Source organism: Jaculus jaculus, chromosome 5 (genome assembly GCF_020740685.1).
Source record: "Jaculus jaculus isolate mJacJac1 chromosome 5, mJacJac1.mat.Y.cur, whole genome shotgun sequence".
NCBI classification, from domain to species: domain Eukaryota; kingdom Metazoa; phylum Chordata; class Mammalia; order Rodentia; family Dipodidae; genus Jaculus; species Jaculus jaculus.
The window spans coordinates 42,504,222-42,523,933 of NC_059106.1; the positions used below are offsets into that span (position 1 = coordinate 42,504,222).

A 19,712-nucleotide genomic window follows, 5' to 3' on the forward strand; every position below is an offset into this window, starting at 1 on the left:
CCAGTGGCCGCGAGCGCGCCGCCCACTCGCGTCCGGCCCCCGTCGATGACGCCATCGCTGCTCGCCCCGCCCATCCTCCTGGTCTCCGGTGCCTGCTTCGCAGTTCCTCCGAGACTCGTTACCCGGCCGCCGCCGCCAAAATGTGAGTGACGCGAGGCGAGGCGACGCGACGAGGGATGGCGCGGGTCGCGGAGGTGGCGGCCCGCGCCTTGGGACCCTCCTCCTCCCGGGGGTCGCTGCCCGCCTCTTAGAGTAGGGCATAGGCCGCGCGGATTGCGCGGGGCGCTCAGGAACCCTGCTGGGGGGGCGGCCCCCGGGGAAGTGGTCCTGGAATGGCTGAGGACCGGCTGTGGTGCCTCCGAAGGCGCCGAGAGCCCCGCGGTCTATCGGCCGGCGGGCGGACGGGCTTCCCGCAGGAAAACACTGCCACACCCGCAGCCCTGGCTCCTTCCTTCCCGGAATCCTCTCGGGGCGCGGTGACGCCTGCCTTCAGTCAGGAGCGCTCGCTCTTCGCCCGGTGAGGCGCTGGCCTCTGGAAGTGTCCAAGACAGGACCTCGGTCCCATCGTGAAGTCCCCGTGGTCTTAGTAGACCAACAGCTTGCTGGGGTCTAGGTCCTCGGAAGATAGCTTGGCTGTTTTGTCTCAAGCAAAAGCACTTTTGTAATAATGTCCCTTGAAATTGATTTTACTTGTAGTCACATGGAGAGTTCCAGGACTCCTCTTATAATCTGCTCAGTGGAGACGCCACTTGCAGTGTACCGGACATGGTCAATGACAGTAAAGATCTGCATCCGAAGAATTATACTGGGCCTACCTTCACTGCAGCGAGGCCCTCATTTTACTCGTCAATAAAGTGGGGGTAATTAGTATCTCCTCCAAGAGTTATTAGAACTCAGTGAGAAAAATGCAGACAAGCACAGCTGTGGCGTGGTCCTTACCTATTTTCCACCAGACTCTGGAGTGTGTGAGGACAGCTATCAGTTGGTTGACATGATGCAAATTTCAAAGAACTTTTTAAATAAAATTTTTATTTATTTGAGAGAGAGATTGGGTGCGCCAGGGCCTCCAACCACCTTGTGCATCTGGGTACTGGGGAATTGAACTTGGGTCCTTAACCTGTAAGCCAACTCTCCAGCTTCCAAGAACTTTGACCTCAGTGATTTGATAGCTGTTGTGTAGGAGAGTACATGTTAGGTACAGTCTTGGATACAAACAAGAGAATTCTAAGAGAGCTTGTGACTTATTAGGGAAGGTTAGACTTTATGTCTACTTGAAAAATCAAAATAATAGCAGCTAAATAATGGAGGCCTTAGAGCCAGAATAACTACACCAAGATCAGTGTGGGTGAAAAGAAAGCATTTGATTAAAAACTATGGAAGATGGATAACTTTTTTGATTTTTTTTTTTTAGAATTTTAAAAAATTTATGTATTAGAGACAAAGAGAGAGACTAAGAATGGGTGTGACAGGGCCTCTAGCCATTGCAAGCAAACTCCAGGCACATGTGCCACCATATGAATCTGGCTTACGTGGGACCTGGAGACTCGAACCTGCATCCTTAGGCTTCACAGGCATGTGCCTTAACTGCTAAGCCATCTCTCCAGTCTAGTAACTTTTTTTCTTTTGGAGGTAGGTTCTTGCTTTAGCCCAGGCTGACCTGGAATTCACTGTATGGTCTCAGGGTGGCCTTGAACTCATGGCATCCCTCTTACCTGTGACTCCCAAGTGCTGGCATTAAAGTTGTGCGCTACCACGCCTGGCTTAGCTAAGTTTTGATATAAGAAGTTGTTCAGATGGAGTCCTAGAACAACAGTTTTATATTTATAGAATGCATTTGGGATCATAATTTACTCATGTTTGGTCTTTGCATGTTTCAGGTCTGCAGGTGTGCCTGCAGGTTCAAGTGCTGCCGCGGGCAGTAATCGAAGACTTCAGCAGACACAAAACCAAGTAGATGAGGTACTACTCTCAAATTCTGAATTGTGAATTTTAAGTAAGCATGGAGATGCTCTGGGAAATCTGTAGAAAAGGAGTCATAAAAACATGAGCCTGACTATTATAAATGTAACAGTAGTCTGCCTTCTTTTTTGCTGTTTAGAAGCTGTGCTGAGCACAAGGCAGCCTCTTGATTTTATACTGTGCTTTTGTTGTTGTTGTTTTGCTACCAAGTCACCTACCTGAAACACAGATATCTGTCCCTGTAAACACTCCCTTAGAGCACGTTACAAAGGTAATTAGATGGAGCCAGGAACGCATACTTCTGATTAGATATTTTTTTCAGAATCCTAGATCCTGTAGTGGGGTTTACTATTTACCTGTCATATTACACAAGTCTTTGTAGAATTCCTCACTGACAATCGCTGATGGATGTCGAGGTTCCCACACACCACTCTAGCCCAACATATCTCCATTTGAGAAGTCTTGGGCTACAGGACCCTCAAGGTATCTTGTTCAGCCTTGTATGTGCAGAATCAAGTCTGAGAGATTCAGGCTAGTATTTCCATATTCCTAAAAGCCATCATTGTCCAAAAATGCTATCTAAGTGTTTTTGTATTTAGTTGTCATAAAAAGTAGAGCTGCCGGGCGTGGTGGTTCATGCTTTTAATCCCAGCACGTGGGAGGTAGAGGTAGAAGGATCGCTATGAGTTTGCAGCCAGCCTGAGACTACATAATGAATTTCAGATCTCCTTGGGTTAGAGCGAGACCCTACCTTGAAAAATCAAAAAGTAGAGTTATTTTGATCTGGTAGTTCTTTTGTGAACTTAATTCTAAAAGTTTTAGATTCTCATTATGAAACTCACTCCAAATTCTGTCACTTTAACAACAAAACAAAACATATTTTTCCGAGCATGGTGGCACAGGCCTTTAATCCCAGCACTTAGGAGGCTGAGGGAGGATCACTGTGAGTTCAAGGCCAGCCTAAGACTACATAGTGAATTCCAGGTCAGCCTGGGCTAGAGCTAAAAAATTATATTTTGGAGGCTGGGAAGGTAGTTCAGTGGTTAAAGGTACTTGCTTGCAAAGGCTGCTGACCCAGGTTAAGTTCCCCATCCACCCGTGTGAAACCGGATGCAAAAAGTTTCACAAGCATCTGGCATTCCTTTGCAGCAACAAAAGGCCCTGGCATACCCATATACACATGCAAATAAATAATTTTTTTTTCAAAAATCATGTTATATCCTTTTTTTCTAACAAACCAAAGAAATTTTAAAGAGAATTTTTTTTTTCTTTTATTGAAGTGAAATTGTGCAAGCACTACTACTTTCTACTTTCAGGACTCTTTCATCACCCTGAGAATCACCCTGGGCTTATGTTGTAATCACTCCCCATCCTCTCTTCCTCCTGGGGGTTGCCTGCTTACCTCTCTGTTCCCTGTTTCTACTGGTTTGCCTCTTCTGGGCATAGCATATAAGAGGAATCACTATTTGGCCTTCTAAATTAGGCTCTTTTCATTTAGCATATTTCTAGTATTCTTCCAAGTTGTAGCATGTATCAGTATTTTGTTTTTTTCATGGCAGAGTAATGGTCCACGTGTGTGTCAAACATAAATCGTTGATTCATTCATCAGCTAATGGATAGTTGAGCTGTTTCTTTCTCTTGGGTATTATGAAAAACACTACATATTTATGAGCAAAATTGTGTTTAAATACATATTTTGATTTCTCATGAGTTAGACCTAAGATCAGCACACTAGATCAAATACTAAGTACAGTAACTTTTGGGTGCATGTAACATGTTATCAGGTGTGTATATATGTGGTATTTGTAGATGTATGTGGTTTGTGTACACATGCAATGACCAGAGATGTTGGGGCCCTCTTCTATCAATATTCAACCTTATTTCCCTAAGACAGAGTCTCTCACTGAACAAAGAGCTGTTTTGTTTTGTTTTTGTTAAACTGGTTGACCAGCAAGCCCCCAGTGATCCACCTGTCCCCACCCTCTTCAGTGCTGAAGTTATAGGTGTGCACAACCATGTTCAGCTATTTTGGTAGGCACTGGAGATCAAACCCAGGTTCTCTAGCTTGCACAGCCAGCTCCCTTCCCCCTTGATTCATCTCCCCAGCCTCATGTAGTTACTTCTGCAGTGGTCTCGATATTTTATATTCCCACAAGCAACGTCCAGGGGTTGGTTCCTGCTTCTCTAATTCTTGCCAACATTTGTTTTCTACGCCTTAGGTTATAGCAATCCCAGTGACAAAAGGTGCTGTCCCAGCCAGGTGTGGTGGTGCATGCCTTTAATCCCTGCATTTAGGAGGCAGAGGTAGGAGGATCGTGGTGAGTTCAAGGCCACCCTGAAACTACATAGTGAATTTCAGATCAGCCTGGGCTAGACCCTACCTTGAAAAACAAAAACAAAACAAAAAAGTGCTATCCCCTTGTGATTTGGAATTGCATTAGTGAATAATGAATGATACTGAACATCTCTGATGTTTTTATTCACCATTTGTATGACTTTGATGAAGTGACTATTCAAGTCCTTGACCTCCTTTTTCTGTTATTGCTGTTTGTATTTTTGTTTTCTGAGGTAGTTTTACTGTGCAGCCCCAAGCTACCCTTGAACCTGTGATCTTTGTGCCTCCCCTCCCAAGTGCTGAGATTGCTGGTGTGTTCTGCCACATCTGCCTTTGCCCATTTCTAAGCTGGGTGGTTTGTCTTTCTATTGTTAACTTACAGTAGGAGTTTTTTATGTATTCTGTACATTAAACTTTGTCAGATAAGTGATTTTTTTGGCATTTTCTCCAATTCTGTGGATTGACATTTACATTCTTCATTTGATAGAAAAAGTTTTTAATTTTTAGAAAACTCAATTTATCTTTATAGTTCTTTTTGTTGTGTGTGTGTACACATATGGTGTATGCACGTGTGTGTGCAGGTGCACATATCTCATGTACATACAGGCAGAGACTAGAGGCCGACATTGGGTGTCTGCTGCCTCTCTTCCACCTTACTTGCTTGAGACGAGGTGTCTCACTGAACCTGAAGATTGCTGAGTTTTCTTCATTTTTCAAGGTAAGGTCTCACTTTAGCCCAGGTTGACCTGGAACTCACTCTGTGGTCCAGGCTGGTCTCAAACTCAGGATGATCCTCCTACCTCAGTCACTTGAGTGCTAGGATTAAAGGCATGTGCCACCATACGTGGCCTACTGTATTTTGATTAGTCTGGCTGACCAGTGAGCCCCAGAGATGGTCTTGTCTCTACCCTCCCTTAGCACAGGAGTCACAGGCAGCATGCATGGCCACACAGCTTTTTATGTGGTTGTTGAGGATATGAACTCAGGTTCTCCTGCTTGCTCAGTAAGTGCTGCTATCTAATGAGCCACCTCCTCCACCCTTATTTTCAGGTTTTTTTTTTTTTTTTTTTTGGTGGGGTCTCACTCTAGTCCAGGCTGACCTGGAATTCACTACTTAGTCTCAGGTTTGCCTCAAACTCATGGTAATCCTCCTACCTCTGCCTCCCAAATGCTGGTATTAAAGGTGTCTGCCACCAAGCCCTAGCTCATTTTCAGTTTTAAAAATTGTTTTGTTTGTGGGTCTTGCTTTTGGTATCAAGTTGAAGAGCCCAGAGTCAATTCTGAAGTTTATAATAATTTTTAATTTGAGAGAAAGAAGCAGAGAGAAAGAGAGAGAGAAAGAAACACAGAGGGATAGAGAATGGGCCCACCAGGGCCTCCAGCTGTTGCAAACAAACTCCAACAAACTTCAAATGCATACGCCACCTTGTGCATCTGGCTTGGGTCCTGGGGAATCAAACCTGGGTCCTTTGGCTTTGCAGGCAAGCGCCTTAACTGCTAAGCCGTATCTCCAGCCCAAGAATTTATAATTTTAACCTTAAACTTAGATAGTGACCCACCTTAATTGTTATGTATGAAGTGAGGTGAGCCCAACTTCAATTCTTTGGTCTGTGGCTATCTAATTGTGCCAGCACTATTGTTGAAGAGACTGCTCTTTCCTCCATTACATGGTCTTAGCACCCTTTATGAAGATCACGTGGAAAGCTGGGGTTTGGCATAGCAATAGAGCATTTCCCTGGCATATTCAGGGACTGGGGTTTGATCTCCATCACTGCAAAAGAAAAGAAAAATCAGTTGTTATGGACCCTCAGTTCAGACTCTCAGTTCTCTTCTGCTGGTCTTTATTTGTCTTTATACCAAAGCCACAGTTCAGATTGCTGTAGCTTTCTGGTTATCTGTCGAAATTGGAGGGTATGACCTCTCTGACTTCAGTTTTTCAATGTTATTTTGCCTATTCTTGGTTCCTTGCAATCATGAAACGTCACTGGAATTGGGATGACATTACAGTTTTTCTGACAGGAAAAAGAGCCGTTGGGATTGCACTGAATGTGTATGTCACTCTGGCCTGCACTGTCTTCTTACCAGTATAAAGTTTTTCAGTGTGCAAATGCAGGGTATTGTCCCATCGTATCACTGTGGGCAGCATTGCCATCCCAGTAGTAAGTATTCCAGTATACAAACCAGGGATGTCTCCCATTTAATTAGTCTTCCTCAATTCTTGCTTGTATGTCTCAGTATGTGTGATATGCATGGTGTAGTGTGTGTGTAGAGTATATGCATATGTGTATGCAGAAGCATGTACCATACTTGTGCATGTGGAGGCCAGAGGAGAACATGAGGTGCCCTCCTCTACCATCTGTGTTATTTTCTTGAGATTGCAGTCTCTCGCTGAACTTGGAGCTGCCATTTTTTATTTTCATTCTTTCCAATCAAACTGGTTCAACAGTGAGTCCTAGCCATTCTCATGTCTCTGCTTCTCCAACCCACAGGACTGGGGTTATAGGAGTGTGTGGCCATGCATGGCTTTTTATGTGGATGTTGGGTGACTAAAGCCCTCAGGCTGCAAGCATTCTTGCTGAGCTGTTTCCGTGAACCCAAGTGTTCTTTAATCCTTACAGCAGTTTTGTGTGTGTGTGTGTGTGTTGTTTCAGTTTTGAGATAGAATCTCTCTGTATAGCCCAGGCTGGCCTTGAACTCAGGATCCTCTTGCTTCGACCTCCTGAGTGCTATCAGGCATCTCCCATCATGCCCAGCTTACAGAAGTGTCTTACAGTTTTCATTCTGTAAGTCTTTCATCTCTGTAGTTAACAGTGTTCCTAGGGAATTTATTCTTTAGGACATTTTAGTGATGATAGTTATTTTCTTAATTTCCTTTTCAGATTGTTCATTGCTGACTTGTAAAAATGCAACTTAAGTATGAGGTTGATCTTAGATCCTACAACCTTGCTAACTGTAGTAGCTTTTGAAGACTCTTAGGGATTTACTTTAGCAATGCTTACTAACAGAAATAGCTATTTTTTCCTGTCCTGCTGGGCTGCCTTTTCTTTCCTAACTGTTCTAGCTGGACTTCCAGTGTGGTGTTGGCCAAGTAGTGAAAGTGAGTATCCTGGTCTGTTTTTGCTCTTCAGTGGAAGCTGTTTCTCTCTTACCTTTTTTTAAGGAGGGGGCAGAGAATTGGCACGTCAGGGCCTCTAGACATGTGCACCATCTTATGTGTGTGCATCGCCTTGTGTGTCTGGCTTATGTGGGTTCTGGGGAGCTGAACCTGAGCCATTAGACTTTGCAGGCAAGCACCGTTCTCTCACTAACCCCCCCTTACTGTGTTTTATGATACTAATGGGTTTACTCATGATCCCTATTAAGGAAGTTCCTTTCTGTCCTTGGTTTGCTGAGTGGTTTTACCACAATAGGGTGGGCCCCTCTTTCTTTTAAATAGTTGTTTGGTTTAACCTGAAAACAATGTGCCAGACTTCATGTGGAATTTGAGTTCTTCCATTCCTTTATGTGTAACTGTCTGTGATCATGTCATTTAGGTGGTTGACATAATGAGAGTCAACGTGGATAAGGTGTTGGAAAGAGACCAGAAGCTCTCTGAGTTAGATGATCGTGCAGATGCACTGCAAGCAGGCGCTTCTCAGTTTGAAACAAGTGCTGCCAAGTTGAAGAGAAAATATTGGTGGAAGAACTGTAAGGTAATTCCCTCTTAGCTAACTAACCCTTACCTTAGGTCCCTCCAGTCTCAGAGGAGCAGTAGAGGCCACAACTGTTGGATGTTTGTGAGCCTGGGAGGCAGGTGTGACCTTGTGATTGTGGATATCATGCTGCCTGTGAGTCCACATGTTTGCTGCCTGATGTTAAGATGCGTGTAGACTCAGAACATCTCAAATAAGTCATAGACAGTAGCCCCTTTCTACCCAAAATCTCCACAATGCTTTGAACATAGACTGAGGAGAGAGAGCTAACATTAATACTCAGTTTGTAGGCAGTTCTAGAAATTACTCTAGTATCAAGGGGAAATTGATAGAAAGTTACATCTTGCCCAACTGGAGAGAATGTAGTCACATACAGAGCATGGCCAAAAGTCAGCTCTAGACTCAGTAAGTGTTCTCTGATCAGGTCTGAAATGCCTTTTGTCCTATCTTGTTTGGAGGTGACACTTTGAGATACATGGGATTAATTGCATAGCTCTTGCTCATGTGGAAAACTCATGTATACAAATAAATGCCTTTATTGTGGCCACTTGGGATTGGGATGTATTTAGAAAGCTAATAGTTGAAAACTTTAAATCCAGATTGTAGAAATGATGAGTGATTCCAGTCTAGAGACACCTCAGTGTCTCCTTGGTGACTAAAGTATAATGTAGAGTGCTTCAGTAAGTGGCATGTCTGTTTTAGCAATGCAAAATGGACTGTGTCTTATTGCAGATGTGGGCGATCGGGATCAGTGTTGTGGTGCTCCTCATTGTCATCATCATTGGTGAGTTCCCATGTTCCCATGTTTGTGTGCCCCAAAGAAAGGGACACAAGTTCTGTGAATATTCACTTATTGAAATGATTCACACTTTTCCTTCAGCAATTTAAAGTACTTGGTTTCTTTATGGGGGCAAAGGATGGAGATTGAGATACAGGGTCTCACCACATATCCTAGGCTGGCCTAGAACTTGTGATATCCCTACGTCATCCTTCTGTGTGTTGGTATTAGAGGTTTTTGCCACATGGCTCAATTTAAATACTTAAATTTGCATGATTTGAATCTAGAGGATTTTTTTAAAATTATTTATTTATTTATTTATTTATTTGAGAGTGGCTGAGAGAGAGAAGGAGGCAGAGAGAGAAAGTGAGAAAGAGAGAAAGGGCACGCCAGAGCTTCCAGCCACTGCAGACGAACTCCAGACGCATGTGCCCCCTTGTGCATCTGGCTAACGTGGGACCTGGAGAATCGAGCCTCGAACCGGGGTCCTTAGGCTTCACAGGCAAGCGCCTAACCACTAAGCCATCTCTCCAGCCCTAGAGGATTTTTTTATTATGAACATTAATCCTTTGAGGTTAGACAGTCTCATTCCTACTGGCTGATCAGTTTTTCTCTCTGAATATGTTTTTATTGTATATTTCCTTTTATGTAGTGTGATAAAAGCATGGACCACCTATGATCCTTCCCAGCTCTACCACCTTCCAGATCTGTGGCCTTGGGCAAGCATTTAGTGTCTCTGGACCTCAGTTCCTTCATTTGTAAAATGAGGATAATAATGGTACCTACCTTGTTTCTGTTATTAGAACAAATCTGATTAATATATAAAGTGCTTAGGATGGTACCTGACATCTAAGAACAGAAGTAGTAATTGTAGGAATAATAAATACACATAGCATAGCTGTTATCATTATTATAGTTACTATTATTGTATATAATATTGGGGCAAAAACCCATTTCCAGTTTTAGTCTGCTGTGGGAACTATCCAGCAATATATATATTCCTTTTATTGCCAAGTTAATAGCGAAATGTTTCCTTTTCCTGAGACTGTATGGATCCTCTTTTGGCTGTGGTCACTTTTAAAGAAAGAAAAGTTGAAGCCACTAGTAGGAACATGGCCAAATCAAGTTCCTCTTCCCACTTAGATAATACTATTTGGTGTTCTGTACTTACACAAAAAAACTAAACTGTCTTTTCTCCTGTTTTCTAATCTCCCTTGCTCCTTAGTGTGGTCCTTATCTTAATGAAGAAGCCATGAAACTCAAGCCCGCTGTTCAGGAAACCTCTTCAAGACTTTTGACTTAGAATCTGCTTTAGTATCAAGCTTACCTACTGTTATTTTCAAAATGAGTAGTTTTATTAGTTTATGTACAGTTCAATGTCTAGGAAATGTGCCTTTGTTTTTTAATATGCACTCCAAACTAGAGGTGTGGCCAGCCCTGCCTACATTTTGCACAGTGCCTTTGCAGATTTACAGATGGACTGATAAAGAAGACCTCTCAAGCTGGAGTGCTAGAATCTAGATGTGTTGTGATGTCATCACTGACTACTTGCCATTGATTCCAGAAAAGGAAACTTGTTCCAAGTCAGCTATCCTAGTCATCTGACATTTTCTTCAGAGCCACACTGTAAACCTTTGGTAATCAGATTTCCAATTTGTGCCTTCCAAAAAGAACACTACTGCCTAACACAAGTCTGTCATAACAGGCTGTGCCTTATTTTGCCACTTTCCTCATTCTCTAGAGAACCCTCTCCTTTTTGTAAGCACTACTGACTGTCACTGTATTTAAGATAATATGCTGGTAAAGAGTGCTTCTTAAAACATGTTCACTTTCTTGTCATATAGCACTTGCTAAAACAGTATTTTAATTAGAAATAACCTCTTTCAAAAGCTTTTATGCAACTATATGACCAAAGTTTCTGTTTTGCCAAAATAATAAATATAAGTGAAATGTCCTTAAGTCTATCACTGACAGATAAACTCAAGTAAGTGCCAAATGGAACTCATGGTGCCCTTCAAAAGAAAATGTTAAACCCTGTTAACCTTCACCATCTTGTCAGGCCTTCCTTGCCCTGTGAGATGCTATAGAATCTGCAGCATGGATAACACAGCCTCTTCTGATTTGACACTTCACAGGGGCTGGGGGAGTTAGACTCGTTCTTGTAGACAGGGTTTACCCAGTAGTTTACAGACCTTTAGCTGTGGACTCCAGTGTGTTTCTAATTATTTGAGTGACAGTTTATATAGCTGTCCTATAAGACCTTCTTTGAACACGATTATTATCTGGTCCAGTCCGCATAGGCTAGAACTTGTTGAAGATTGTTTCCTATTTTTGCTCACACTTTACTTCCTAAATAAATTTTCTAAGTTACACTTGGGGTGAGGCATTAGTCAGGGCAGGTGATTCTTCAAGGGATAGCTAACCAGGAACACTTGCTTTCTTCAGTATCAGGCTCTGAACAGGCTTCTGTTTTGGAAGGAGCCATTGTCATCTGAGTGACTTGTGTAATGAGACTTTTATCATGGCATGTGGCTCAAATGTGAGAGTTCAGGCTTGAAAGAAAACAGACAAGAAGGCACCCATTATCATTCTGTGGCCTCTTACTAGAATGTTCTAAAACTTGTGTTTGCATGCAAAGCATCAACAGCTAAGATGCCATAGAACCTGGTTCCATTTCTTTATTATCTATTCCCTTAACATCACTGAAATGATACAATGTTGAAGAAATGCCTTGCAGTATGCCCAGCTGTGGGAAAGGAGCCAGCAGCCCAGGGCCTCTATCCAGGTCTCACTTTGCAACCTTGGTGCTCTCTCCTTGATATTTGGTCCCTTGTGACCCACTCACATTAACCCAGGGATGCCTTGCTTGTCTGTGCATTTAGCTGGGAACTTACCCATTATAATGACTTGAATAAAGCATTTATTAACACGAGTCTGGCCTCTGTTCCTTGGAGTGGGATAGTTGCACCTGGTCCATGTCTGAAAGCTTACATCCCTTGCTGATCCCTCCTTCCCTCTATCTGCATTTCTACTTCTCCTGTCTCACCCATCCTTCAGGATTACTACTTCTAGCAGTATGCTTTCCCATAACCAAATGAATAGCTGCAGCCCCCACCCGCAAATGCAAAGTGCTTGCTGTCCACCATGGAGACAAGTGAGGAGCTGCTTTCCAGCTGCCACAATGTTCAGGCTGTGGCCTTTGGAAGTGGTGTGCAGAGTTGGTCCTGGCCTAACACACAGCCATCTAAAGGAGTAGGTAAGCTTGGATGAATGATGATCATCTCCACTTGTTTTCATCCTGTCTTTCTCAAATTTACTGTATACCCTCTTGGACCTTCACCCTGTGGAAATACGAGTGAAGTAGGCTTGTGCTGATTTTATAAAAACAATATAAATACACAAGTACTTTAATTACAAGCTCCACTGTGATCTGGCCTTGTCTGCCTTTCTGACTAGTTTCACATCCAGGAAAGCACTGCCTTCAGGCTGTCCTCAACAAACTTGCTTTGTGTCAGATCCTGTCAGGTGTTGTTCAGTTCTGAGGGGCCTCTTTCCCCACCCCCAAGACATGCCCTTTTCATCACTCAGGTTTCATTTCCCCTTCTCAGGCCTGCCTTGATCCCCCCTCCTCCAAGACTTGTGGCCATCCTTCACCTCTCTCCCACTTCACTCTCCTATTCCTTTAGCTTTGTTACATCCTACACAGCATCTTGGCTTTTCTCAACTTCCTTTTGGAGTCATTCACATTCCATGTGTTTTTCAAAGTGCTGGGTTTTTGAGTGGCAGAGATTTTCTTTTACTCCATCCCCAGGGATTAGTCATCCCTACCCAGGGCACCTTCCATATTTGCTAAATGAAATGAATACAGACTGGCAACTTGGGAGGAGAGAGATCAGATATGATATAACACTTGGAAAAATAGATGGTTTTGTCTGGTATGTAATATAGACAACTTCCCATTTTACTTAGGCCCCTCTTCCTTACCGTGGAAGTCCTTGAATTTGTCCATTGTTCTTCTTGTACATGTAGCAGGAGCCAGGGCCTTGCCTGTACTTTTCATTTCAGAAGTATAAAAGTAGGAGAAATGAGCCTGAACCAGAGTGAGACCCTACCGAAAAGCCAAAAAAAAGGAGAAATGGGGCTGGAGAGATGGCTTGGCAGTTAAGGCACTTTCTGGCAAAGCCAAAGGACCCAGGTTAGATTCCCCAGTACCCTCGTAAAGTGAGCTGGTAAAGTGAGCTGTACAAGGTGGTGTATTGTCTGGAGTTTGCAGCGGTTAGGGGTCCTACCATGCCCATTCTTTTTTTATTTTGTTTTATGTTTGTTTGTTTGTTTGAAAGTGACAGACAGAGAAAGAGGCAGAGAGAAAGAAAGAGAGAATGGGCGCGCCAGGGCCTCCAGCCACTGCTAACGAACTCCAGATGCATGCACCCCCTTGTGCTTCTGGCTAGCATGGGTCCTGGGGAATCGAGCCTCAAACTGGGGTCCTTAGGCTTCACAGGCAAGCGCCTAACCGCTAAGCCATCTCTCCAGCCCCTACCATGCCCATTCTATCTGCCTCTTTCTCTCAAAATATGGTTTAGACAAATAGATAAAATGAGGGCTGGAGAGATGGCTTAGTGGTTAAGGCACTTGCCTGCAACGCCTAAGGACCTAGATTCGATTTCCCAGTACTCACATAAACAAGATGCACAAGGTGGTGCATAATCTGGAGTTTGATTGTAGCGATTAGAGGCCCTGGTATGCCAAATCTCTTTCTGTCTCCCTCCCCTCTCTCAAAAAATGTTTTTAAATATATATATCCTTTGGCTTTTCAGGGAAACGCCTTAATCGCTAAGCCATCTCTTCAGCCCCCCTTTTAAAAAATGCATTTTTTAAATTTATTTATTTATTTGAGAGAAAGAGGCAGAGAGACAATATTTTTAAAAAATAGGAAAAACGAGTCTTTAAAAAAGTCCCAGCACTGGGGAGGCAGAGGTAGGAGGATCACGGTGAGTTCAAGGCCACCCTGAGACTACATAGTGAATTCCAGGTCAGCCTGAGCTAGAGTGAGACCCTACCTGGGGGAGAGGCGGGGGGGGGGAGAAAAAACGAGCTTCTAGACTTTCTTAAGTGGTTCTCCTCACCTTTTTGTGGAACAGTGTCTACACATTTGTTGTCTTCTCGTTGCCAAATGAATCTACCTTCAGGAAGGCCAGGGAAGTATTTGAAGTGCTAACATTAAACTTCTGAAAGGCCTCTTGGCTTTTACCTGGTTTGCCCTGTGGTGTTGGCTGAAGGGAGATCAAGTTTAGGAAAGATGAAAACAATGGGGACCCAAGATGACCTCGGGGCACTCCCTTAGTCCCTAGGGGCAACCCCAGCCCGCCAGAGGGCACCTGAGGAAAGCTGGCCAGGATGACTCTGGGCAGTTACGGCTCACGTGGAGGCCACGCCCCTTGCCCCGCCCGCCACTCGTGACTGGCAGCTCTGGGCCCTATCACCTGCCGCACGGGCTACGCGGCCTCTCCCCCAGGAAACCTGGCACTTGGACTCGCTCGGCCCAGCCCCGGCGGTCCTCGAGGCCACTCCGCCCCCTGCTCGTGCCCCTGCCGGCCGGGATTGGCCAAGCGCCGCCCGCGCCTCCGCCCCTCCTTGCGTGTTATGTAACCAGCTCGGGGGGGCCTTCGCCCCCGCCCACTGGCCACCCTTATGTAACCCGCAACGCCTCGCCTGGGCCACGCCCCCCAGCCAGTGGAGGCCTGCGAAGCCTGCCGCCGAGACCAATCGCGCGGCGGAGGGGCGGGGCCTGGCCCCGTGGCGCGCGGGGGGCGCGGGCCAGCACGCGGCCGGCCTCGAGACTGGGCGGCGCAGCGGGCAGGCGGACGGGCTGGCGAGCGGAGGCGGCCGGGGCTGCCGCGAGTGCCCGACCCGGCGGGAAGCCTGCGAAGCCGCGCGGCCCTGTCACGCTCACCCCTTGCCCTTGCCTTCCGCCCGGCGACCCCCGGAACGTTGTCCTCTACAGTCGTGCCCTCCGCCGGCCCCGTTTGTCTGTGCACACCGACTTTCCAGAAGTGACGGAGGGAAAGTTGGTTCAGGGTGAGCACTCTCCCCGAGAGCCACGCGGGCCCGGGGTGGCCCCAGGCCAGCCGGTTTCTGGCATCGGAGCTGTTGGTGTCACTTGTCACCTTTGTCTTCCTCCCCTCCCCAGGCTGGAGTGGAGAGACCCGACAAGATCTTATGGCAATGCTGAGGAGGAAAGTGTCCCTCAGATGAGGTGGTCGGTGGCCGCGGGTTGTTGTGACCCGTCGTTCTCAAGAGCTATGGCAGGGACCAAAATAAAAAGTCAGTTTCTGTCACTAACTGCAAAGTGAGAGAAGCCGGCAGCGGGTTGAGGGCTGCCGGGCAAGATGGACCCTTGTGGAGACCTGGGAGTGCCCCGCGGCGACGGTCCCCAGGGGCTCAGAGGGGCGTCTGCCGTGGACTCTGAGCTGCCCTGGCGCCCGGAGGTCCAGCTGCAGGGGACATACGCGGACAGCAGCCACAGGTGACGCCCGGGCTCCTGTCCACCCTGATGTGTTTGTTGTCGTCTTCATGGAGCTGGGAAGGGGAAAGCAGGATTTAGTTTTTCCTTGTCGTTTGACCCCGGGAAGGAGAGACCTAGGAGGATATTCAGGCAATTTAAGGTGAAATGAACGGAGTGGGGGGGGGGGGACGGGACTGGAGAAAATTACCAGAGTATGGATAAAAGGTAAAAAGTGGTTAAAGAATTTGGCTGAGTTAGGGGCTCAAGTGAGAACGAGAAGGAAGTGTGCCCTACTTCTAAGAAAGGGGATATTAAACCTGTGACCGGAACAATTAAGTTGATGTTCTTTGAGACTCTAGAAAATAGTATATGTTTCCTAAATGTTGACTGTTACTATCATTTCTCATTTTTCCTCTTCTAGTGAACCAGACCGAAACAGAGTGTGTGAAGAACTTATAATGGTGGTCCAAGAAATGAAAAAATATTTCCCAGCCGAGAGACACAATAAACCAAGCACCTTAGATGCCCTCAACTATGCCCTTGGCTGTGTACACAGTGTGCAAGGTAAAGACGCTGCACATAATAGGATGGCACCCAAGTATTGTTGCTTGTGCAGGGTTGGGTTTTAGCCACGGGTAGACACTGAGCTTTTTTTGCAAGACAAGCACATCTGACACTGATTTCATTTGTGCTTCTAACGTTACAAATTTGAAAAGCCAGGAAAATGTTATTTGTCTAATAGTTTAGTAAACTATGTAGTATTTTGTTGATAGGTTGCAAGAGAGGTTAGCATCACTAAATTCTGAAGCCTTTTTCAGGAAGCATTGTCTTGTATGGAAGTTACTGGAGAAAATACTTTTTGCTGCAATTTACCTTTCTTCCTGTCATGCAGGAAAATGCAGTTACGTCAAAAATTTACCAAATTAAAGCTGAACAGTTGTTTTTCCTTTTGCTCTGAATTTTCAATTATTCTGTAAAATCATAACCTCTTTTGCACAAACCTCTTTGCTTCCACCTCTGATGTGTAGCTTCTGAAGGCTAATTGTTCAACCATAAGTGTTTGTAACTTTGATTTCATTAACTTACTTCAATACATCAAGTGTATCTTGCCTCTGGCTTAGAGCTTGCAGGATTCATAAAATTCACATTATTAATTTGCATAACTGTCAATATTTTGTATGCAAGCAAAAACAGTCAGACCTGGTTGTGAGGAAAGCACACTTAAGGTGTCCTCATCTAGCAAAAGAAGCCAGCTTGATAGATGGTGGTAAGAATGACTTCCTGAATATATCGTTACCACGGGACTACCTGGTTTTTTCCCTGTGTTTCTTAGCGAACAGTGAGTTTTTCCAGATCCTCAGTCCAAATGGAGCACCTCAGGCAACTGTGACCGCATATAGTCTTGAGGAGCTGGCCAGTGTGGCTTCTGAACACACTTCCAAGAACACAGTAAGAATTCACGAATTTTGCCATCTCAATTCGGATGACTCTTCCTAAGGACCTTCTCTAGTTACAGATTTTTAAAATAGTCACTGAGAGCTTAACCAGTCACAACCTGAAGTAAACAAAGGAAAAAGCTGCTAAAAAGGCATTGTCTTGTCTCTTCTGCCCTCCTTGCCAGAGAAAACATCTTCAAAGAAAAGCGGCATGTTGCGTGCTATATAGTGGTCTCATTTGCTGTAGCTGTTAGGGACTTCTGTCCCCTTATTATCCATGAGTTATCTCAAAAGAAAAAAGCAGAAAAAGAAAAGGCAGAGTAATTTCCTGCATCTTATTCTAATCTCCGAATTGTTAATTTCTATTTATATCATTCTTAGTTCCAATACCTACTTCTTCACGTTGTAACAACTGGATTTTGTAGAACAGGTGAGTTGAGATACCATTTTTTGATGAAATTTTGGAAGAGATCTTTAGAATATCTATTTTGAATCTCTTCTTATTGACAGAATAAGTAAGCCTCACATTTTGGTGATAGAGATTCCTTAATTTGATGTTTGGACCTCAGCATAACTGTAACATAACATCCTGATTTTATAATGCTTCAACATGAATTGTATAGTCAGTTGAGTTTGTTTTACTGACTGGTGTGCTTAGTACTATAGTAGGTGCTATGGATAGTTTAAAAAGTTTAAGAAAGTATTCACCATCTAAAATCATTCAAAAGAATCCATATGCAAATAAAGTATTTTGATGTCTGGTGGTACAAATCAAGAGTGGGGATTCTTATGTAACGAGGTCTCTCAAGGACAGCTTCTCAAAGGAAGCGGATCTTGAGCTTCGGTTTTCTGCACAGTCTGTGTTGCTGACACAAAGACAGTCACTTCATGTATAAAGCACAGTTTGCAAAGAAGAGAGAAGTTTATGTGCCATGTATATGCTAAGTCTGAACAGAAAGAGCTCGTGTTTCTTTGTTGCATAGAAATCAAAACCTCAGAAAGCACAGAGCAAGTTTTGTTATACTTCTTAAGAAGCATGCTGCAGAAAACTATTCAGGAAGGTTTGGGGCTTTCAGGGGAGTGTTTTTATTTGTTTCTGCTTTTACAAGACGAGAGAGAGAAAGAGAAGGAAAGCGCGCGTGTGCACGTGCGCAAGTGTGCATTGAGCTATTTATTAGTTATAGTAAAAATCCAGAGAATTTTTTCAGGGAATATTACTTTCAGGGAATATTACTAGTAAGTACTTCAATGCTTACATTTGTTTTAAATGTTTTCTCATAGGATACCTTTGTGGCAGTGTTTTCATTTCTGTCTGGAAGGTTAGTGCACATTTCTGAACAGGCTACTTTGATCCTGAATTGTAAGAAAGATTTCTTGAAGTCCTCTCACTTTGTTGACCTGCTTGCCCCTCAAGATGTGAGGGTGTTCTACCTGCACACTGCCCGAACTCAGCTTCCTTTCTGGAACAACTGGACCCAAAGAGGTAATGGGACCAATGTTAGTTAGGATGGGTATCTTGCCCCAAGATCAGATTTGTTTTTTCAGAAATTAATACACTATTTACAACATGCAGACTATATGGTTTCTTTTGTTTTTTTTTATGAGAACATGGTGAAAACAGCATTTTTAGTGTTTTTGATGATGTAAAGATCCAATAAATTCCTTTGTACTTAGTGAACTTTCACAGATTTTTATATAAAGAATGTGCTTTTGATTACCAGCAAACTTTATAGCAGCCAATTCCTATAAAGGTGCTTTTCCTTTAAATTAATTAAATGTTTTTCTTCTTGTATTGACTTTATTTATTTGTATAATAGATTTGACCTTAGACTTTTTAGACTTTAGATTCTGATAGTTAGCTACCTTTGTAGTTTTTCTTGCCCCTAAAAGTTCATGAATCTCATTTTTTTTCCTTAGAAAATGATTATTTACATGAAACAGTGATACAGTTCACAAGTTTTTCTTGTAACATTCTTTCTTCTGTGATCTTTAAATAATTCCCCTTTTTATCTTTTTGATTTTTTGAGGCAGGGTCTCACTCTAGTGCAGGCTGATCAGGAACCCACACTGTATCCCTAGGCTGGCCTCTAACTCAGGGCAGTCCTCCTTCCTCAGCCTTCCAAGTGCTGGGATTAAAGGAATATACCACCATGCCCCACAAGGTGAGGTTTTTTGGTTTATTTTGACAATATTAGAGCTAGAACCCAGGACCTTGCACATGCTAGGCAAGCACTGTGACCCTGAGCTACAGCCTCGATAATTCATTTTTTAAAAGTCACATTTTGGGGCTAGAGAGATGGCTCAGCAGTTAAGCCACTTCCCTGCAAAGCCTAATGAGCCAGGTTTGATTCTCTAGTACCCACATAAGCCAGATGCATAAAGTGGTGCATGCACCTCAAGTTCATTTGCAATGGCTGGAGGCCCTAGCACTCCCATACTCACACTCACACATATTTTCTCTCTTTCTCTCTCTGTATGTCTGTATCTCTCTGCTTGCAAATAAGTTAAAAAAAATTTAAGTCACCTTTTATTACTTATATTCTTTGTAACCTGTCTCTTCAGGAGCTTAGTATATATTTGGCTGGGGAGATGGTTCATTGTATTAAGTACTCACTGCTCAATTACCCAAGTTTGCTCCTCTCCAAACCACATTTAAAACAGAGAGAAGAAAGAAAAAAAAAAGCTAGAAGCCATAGCAGACTTCTGTAATGAAAGGTGGAAACAGGATAATTTCCTGGATGCTCATGGCAAGCACAGCAAAGAACTACAATAGCAGAGCAACATCCAGAAAGAGAAACCCTGCCTCACATGAAGTGGAAAGTCGAGGACTGAGCCCTGCACACACACCCCTTGGTGTACACGCCCCCACTCACACAAGTAAAAGAGTGTAGTATATAGCAGTCATCATTCTCTTTGATGTAATCCCTTTTCTCTAATTTTTTTAGACATGGTCTCATGTAGCCCAGTATATCATCAAAATCACTATGTAGTCAAGAATGTAACCTGA

The 19,712-nt window shown here is 43.9% G+C and overlaps 2 protein-coding genes across 4 annotated transcripts in view; both read left to right on the forward strand.

Annotated features, from left to right (window-relative positions):
• Window positions 1-44: 44 nt before the first annotated feature.
• Window positions 45-11,696, forward strand: Vamp3 (vesicle associated membrane protein 3). The gene is made up of 5 exons (XM_045151186.1): window positions 45-142; window positions 1,878-1,959; window positions 7,828-7,986; window positions 8,719-8,770; window positions 9,990-11,696. Coding segments are annotated over exons 1-5 (312 nt in total). The 5' UTR covers window positions 45-140; the 3' UTR covers window positions 10,007-11,696.
• Window positions 11,697-14,691: 2,995 nt separating this feature from the next.
• The window catches only part of Per3 (period circadian regulator 3), a 49,079-nt gene continuing 44,058 nt past the window's right edge, over window positions 14,692-19,712 (forward strand). Inside the window, exons 1-5 of one of the 3 annotated variants that reach the window (XM_045149309.1) lie at window positions 14,698-14,842; window positions 14,955-15,290; window positions 15,691-15,833; window positions 16,603-16,718; window positions 17,987-18,188. In XM_045149309.1, the coding sequence (XP_045005244.1) occupies window positions 15,154-15,290; window positions 15,691-15,833; window positions 16,603-16,718; window positions 17,987-18,188 (598 nt within the window). In that variant the 5' untranslated portion in view covers window positions 14,698-14,842; window positions 14,955-15,153. Of the gene's footprint in view, window positions 15,291-15,690; window positions 15,834-16,602; window positions 16,719-17,986; window positions 18,189-19,712 lie in introns of all 3 variants that reach the window. The other 2 variants (XM_045149311.1, XM_045149310.1) reach the window with 2 other exon arrangements.